The sequence below is a fragment of the Oryzias latipes genome, chromosome 4 (assembly GCF_053564925.1).
Source record: "Oryzias latipes strain Hd-rR chromosome 4, Olatipes_Hd-rR_3.1".
In the NCBI taxonomy this organism is placed as follows: Eukaryota; Metazoa; Chordata; class Actinopteri; order Beloniformes; family Adrianichthyidae; genus Oryzias; species Oryzias latipes.
In genome coordinates, this window is record NC_136240.1 from 25466226 (window position 1) to 25472225 (window position 6000).

At 48.3% G+C, this 6000-nt stretch overlaps 1 protein-coding gene across 1 annotated transcript in view; it reads right to left on the bottom strand.

Moving 5' to 3' along the window:
* Nucleotides 1–648, bottom strand: part of ghrhrb (growth hormone releasing hormone receptor b) — a 52642-nt gene extending 51994 nt beyond the window's left edge. Inside the window, exon 1 of the mRNA XM_011474273.3 lies at nucleotides 345–648. Within this exon, the coding sequence (XP_011472575.1) occupies nucleotides 345–434 (90 nt within the window). The 5' untranslated portion in view covers nucleotides 435–648. The remainder of the gene's footprint in view (nucleotides 1–344) is intronic.
* Between the last annotated feature and the right edge of the window lie 5352 nt (nucleotides 649–6000).

Here is a 6000-nt window from a genome sequence, read left to right on the forward strand (position 1 = left end):
ATCTTCATGCCTGATGCACAGAGATGGGAATTCTAGAGCAGAAATGGAACAAATGTGTCATCAGCCTAAAAATTATGATCCTAATAAACAAAGGGCACAAATGCTGATAAGAGCTGGTCATAAATCCACATAAATGTTTCAGACTCTGTGAGAATATGGCAACTTCAGCGTGTGTGGCAGAATATTAGCCAAACAGCTGAAATTGGAAGCAAGAAAACAAATCAAAACATGATTTTAAAAATATGGTTAATAGGTGTAACATGAAAGACATTTTTGTTGAGTCCCCCATCCCAGTGACGTGCAGTGCTCTACCCCCCTGAAAACAGCCACATCTCTTCACTCACCGCCTTCCTCACAACCAGCTGTAGAAACAGCTGCAGCAGCGCGTGCGTCCTCCACGAGCTTCCATAAGCCGGTTGCTTGTGCACGCGCATGTTTCAAGGGGCAGGAAAGTTCGCGCGCAAAAGTTAAGCACGTAGGTGTTCCGGGATGATGGACGGAAAATAAAGGAAAATAAAAGTGCTTTGCTGGGAACGATCCATGAACGGCGCGCGGTCTGCCGGCGCGAGGGGGTCCGTTAGAGTGTCCGCGTGCGGCGCGGAGAAGCGTATGCTCATGTGAGTAGCGCGAGGAGCTCTCCGGTTGAAGAGAGGAGGAGGAGGAGAGAGAGGAGGGGTAGTGTGTGCGCCCGCGTGCGCCACTCCTGCTTTCATCAGCGTTTCCAAAATTTAAGGGGATCACTTGTTTGTTCAGAAAAATGTAATACACTAATATAAATGTAATACACCATTCTGATTTTTATTCTTTTTAATATAACACTGAAGAAGTAATTCCCAACATTCGAGGTTACCCACTGTGACTGAATGTATAATTTTTTTAAATGATAAAAAAAATGTTTATTAAACTCTCGAAAAACCCATAAAAATTCAAAATTATAATTTTAATGATATATGTAGATTATAATGCGTTGAGTTATTTGATAGATTTTTGCTCACGTTAGTTTAAGATACACAAATATTGACATAAGTGTTCAGTGGAAAAAACACATCATTTACCCACTGTCTCAAATTAGATCCACGCATTTTTTTTACTGAATTATAAAATAATTAAATATCAACCAAGTTTGCATGAAATTTCAGAAAATATTTTGAAGGAAAAAAAAGCATTCTTAATTTATTTTATAAGCATGAACAACATTAGGAGTTAGCTGCATAAAAAGGTAATCATCGGCATTGACCAATATGATATTCTTCCCAACAAGTCTCACTGATATAGATTTGTTGAATCCCCTAAAGGTCCGATGACTGTGAACGCATCAGCTCACTTGCACTAAGCTCCAGCTGAATCTGATTCTTTACTTGTGAGGAGGAGTTTTTGCACGTCTCAACATGAAGTAAACCACTTAAATTTAGCTTCAAAACTTGTATTGCTATGCTGTGTGAGTCCCCTGACAGGATGTTGTGTCTTCAGATTTGAGTTCTGTAACCTCAAACCTACAGTTGACCTCTTTTCCATGTTTGTCCAGATTCTTCCCTCTGTGGATCACTGCTGAGCTCAAAGGAACGACTTTCTTTTGGCCTGTGTTTATGTTTGTGTCGTCAAAGTCCGGCTGTTTGCAGCTGCACGTCCTCATGAAGGTCTCAGAGTCTAGGTCTGCATAGAGGAGCCTGCAGGGAGCGACTTTTCAAGATGTGTCATGTAGCATCATGTCACTATGGAACTTCATGACTGCTTGCATGTGTGGAAAAAGAAAGAGGAGCCTTTGAGTTAATATTAGGAGTTACAAAGAGACATTTTTTTTATCATCTGCTTGAAGACAAACGTTTTTCTCCAATCTTTTGACTTCATGCAGCAGATAAGGTATTAGCTCTTTTGTAAATGTTGTGAATTTCTTAAAAAGACAAAAATTCCATAAAGTCCACTGTCTGTGGAGTGGTGGATGCATTTTTTTAATACATTTTTTGAATGTCTGAAATTGACATCAATGATCAGTGTTATCAGTGCAGATTTGCTCTGGGGTCTACTTCCTATAATGCTAAAAGAGCAACTTGGGCCACTTTCTTCCTGACCTAAACCCAGTGAGAGCTGCAAAGTTCAGAAATTAATTGTCATGATTTCAAGGCAGGGCGAACCCAGATGCTGGAACCCAGAAAGAGGTCCGGGACGTGGCAGGTAAGAAGGGTTTATTATTTTCTTTGAGGCTGGCAAAGAGGGTTGGTGAGAGGTGATCCAGATGGATAGTCTGTGGCACGGCTGGAGGTGCGGACGCGGCAGTTCTCTGATCCTTCCTGACAGCAGGCTGGAGACTGTGCTGACGTCACTCTTGGACAGGATTCCTGGGACAAGGAAACAAGATTAAGTGCTAGAACTAGAAATTCAACCAGATGTACTAGAGCTAGACGAGACCAGGCTAGTCACCATAATGGGCAACGATCTGGCGCTGATTATTGGCGTTGGGTCTCCTTTTAAGCAGCAGAGGTTGATGAGTTGAGTAACGGCAGCTGGAGAATAATCAGGAGCAGAGTGGAGCCAAGCTGGAGGGGGAGGAGTCTGACAGAGGCACCATGACAGTACCCCCCCCTCAACGACCGCCTCCAGGCGGTCCCGGACGCCGATCCGGGTGGGCACGATAGAAGTCAGAGATCAGGGAAGGGTCCAGGATGAGGGAACGGGAGACCCAAGAGCGTTCCTCCGGACCGTAACCCTCCCAATCCACCAGAAACTGGTGGCCACGACCCCGGCGTCGGACGTCCAGAATGCGGCTGACCGTATAGGCAGGCGCACCATCAATGAGCCGGGCGGGCGGTGGGGACGCGGAAGGCGGGCAAAGCGTGCTGTCCTGAACAGGCTTGAGCTGAGACACATGGAACGTAGGGTGAATCTTGAGAGCCGCAGGTAATCGTAGCCGGACACAGGAGGGACTGATGACCTTCTCGATGGTGTAGGGACCAATAAAACGAGGAGCAAGCTTCCGAGAGGTGGCATGAATGGGTATGTTCCGTGAGGACAACCAGACCCTCTGACCTGGCTGGTAGGTAGGGCCCACCACCCTGCGACGATTGGCTGTCCGGCAGTTGCTCTCCTTGGTGCGGAGGAGAGCAGCCCTGGTTAGATGCCAGATGTCTTGGCATCTCTTGAGGTGGTCCTGAACCGAGGGCACTGCCAAGTCTAGTTCATGAGAGGGAAACAGCGGTGGTGGGTACCCGAGGGCCGCCTCAAACGGAGACAGACCTGTGGCGGAGGAAGGGTGAGTATTATGCGCATATTCAGCCCAAACTAAGTACCTTGACCAGTCCGTAGAATTACGGTCAACGAGGCAGCGCAGGGAGGCCTCGAGCTCCTGATTGACACGCTCAGCCTGCCCGTTAGATTGGGGATGGTATCCGGAAGTAAGGCTGATGGTGGCGCCCAAGGCTGTGCAGAAGGCCTTCCAGACCTGAGACACGAACTGGGGTCCGCGGTCTGAGACGATGTCCAATGGCAGCCCGTGATGGCGAAACACGTTGTGAACCAGAGCGTCAGCAGTTTCTGTGGCTGTAGGCAACTGAGGGAGGGGAATGAAATGCACGAACTTGGAGAAACGATCAATGACAGTCAAGATTACAGTGTTACCCTGAGAGACGGGAAGGCCAGTGACAAAGTCGACAGCTATGTGGGACCAAGGACGGCTGGGAGTGGACAGTGGATGGAGCAAACCGGATGGAGGACGGTTGGAAGTTTTTGAGCGGGCGCAGGTCGGACAGGCAGCCACGTACTCTTTGACGTCCTTGGCCATGGAAGGCCAGTAGAAGCGTCGACGGAGAAGATGTAGTGTTCTGGCTACACCACCATGACAGGCGATGCGAGACGCATGAGCCCAGGTAATAGTGTCGGACCTTAAAGATCGAGGCACATACAAGGTACCAGGAGGAGGATCAGGATGGTCGGTATCCTCACCTTGAGCCTGAATGACTTTAGTCTCGATGTCCCAGGTGAGTGCCCCAATTATGTATGTGGAGGGGATGATGTTGGTAGCGGAGTCGGGATCGTCGGAGGAGCTGTATTTGCGGGAAAGGGCGTCTGGTTTTATGTTGCGACTGCCTGGTCTGTAGGTAATGGAAAAATTAAAACGGTCAAAAAACAAACACCAGCGGGCTTGACGAGAGTTTAATCTTTTAGCAGTACGGAGGTATGCCAGATTCTTGTGATCCGTCCAGACTATAAATGGTTGTGCCGCTCCCTCCAGCCAGTGCCGCCACTCCTCCAAAGCAAGTTTGATAGCGAGTAGTTCTCGGTTTCCCACGTCGTAATTTCTTTCTGTGGGGGTGAGTTTCTTAGAATAAAAAGCACAGGGTTTGAGCTTCCCGGTTTTCTCCTCCCGCTGGGACAGGACCGCCCCAACCCCAGTGTCCGAAGCGTCGACCTCTACCACAAACTGCCTGGTAGGATCAGGTTGTATTAGAATGGGAGCAGACACAAAAAGTTTCTTGAGGGTGTCAAAAGCATGCTGGGCCATGGTGTTCCATTGAAAAGATCTGGTGGTAGATGTGAGCTGGGTGAGTGGAGCGGCGATACTACTATAATTCCTAATGAAACGACGGTAAAAGTTTGCGAATCCGAGAAATTGCTGTAGTTTTCTGCGTGTGGTGGGGGGTTCCCACTGGGAAACTGCTTCAATCTTAGCTGGATCTGGACGGATACCGCCTGCCTCGAAAATATACCCTAAAAATGGAATGACGGATGAGTGGAACTGGCATTTCTCGGCCTTGACGAATAGCTGATTCTCTAAGAGCCTTTGCAGAACCTGACGAACATGAGCTGGGTGTTGACTGGGGTCTTTGGAGTAGATGAGAATGTCATCGAGATAGACAAACACGAAACGGTTGATAAAGTCGCGGAGAACGTCATTGACAAGACGCTGAAAAACTGCGGGGGCGTTAGTAAGGCCGAAGGGCATGACAAGATACTCAAAATGACCCAGGGGAGTACTAAACGCGGTTTTCCATTCGTCCCCCTCCTTAATCCGGACCAGATGATAAGCGTTACGCAAGTCAAGTTTGGAAAAGATGCGGGCCTCCTGGATGGAGTCGAAAACGGAACTAATGAGAGGGAGAGAGTACTTGTCTTTGATGGTTATTTGATTAAGTTCACGATAGTCGATACAGGGCCTGAGAGATTTGTCTTTTTTCTGTACAAAAAAAAACCCGGCACCGACGGGGGAAGATGAGGGACGAATGTGACCAGAGGTGAGGGCCTCCTGTATGTAACTTTCCATGGCGGCCTTTTCGGGCCCGGAAAGATTAAATAGTCGACCCTTAGGAAGGGGGGCGCCTTCCAGTAAGTTGATGGTACAGTCATACGGCCTGTGGGGGGGAAGCGAACTGGCTTTGGATTTGCTAAAGACAGTGCGTAAATCGTGGTAACATTCAGGGACGTTAGAAAGATCAATCTGCTCAGAAGTAATCACCGGGGTGACGTCCACTGAAGGAATGGCAGAGAGCATACAGTTAGCGAGGCAGAATTTGCTCCAATCAGTAAGCCGGTGATTACTCCAATCAAACTGAGGATTATGACGTTGTAACCACGAAAACCCCAATACGACTGGGTTCTGAGGGGAGTGGGTAACAAAAAACTGGATGGACTCACGATGGTTGCCGGAGGTGACGAGAAGTACGGGTTTGGTACGGTGAGTGATGATAGACAGATGCTGACCACCCAAACCAGCGGTTTTGACCGGGACTTGAAGTTCTTCTGTGGGCAGAGACAGCCGAGAAACAAGGCTTTGGTCTATGAGACTCTGTTCAGCTCCAGAGTCAATGAGGGCCTGGGACTCAACAATCTTGGATGCATGACATAACTTGACAGGAACATAGAGGAAGTGCTTGGAAACAGGGGATCTATCACCCGCCCGCGGCCTGTCGTCTAGCGGGGGGCTGCAAAGTTTAAACGTGCTGCACACTTATTGATAAGATGTCCAGTTTTACCGCAATAGAAGCACGCACCTTCAGCTCGACGTCTCTG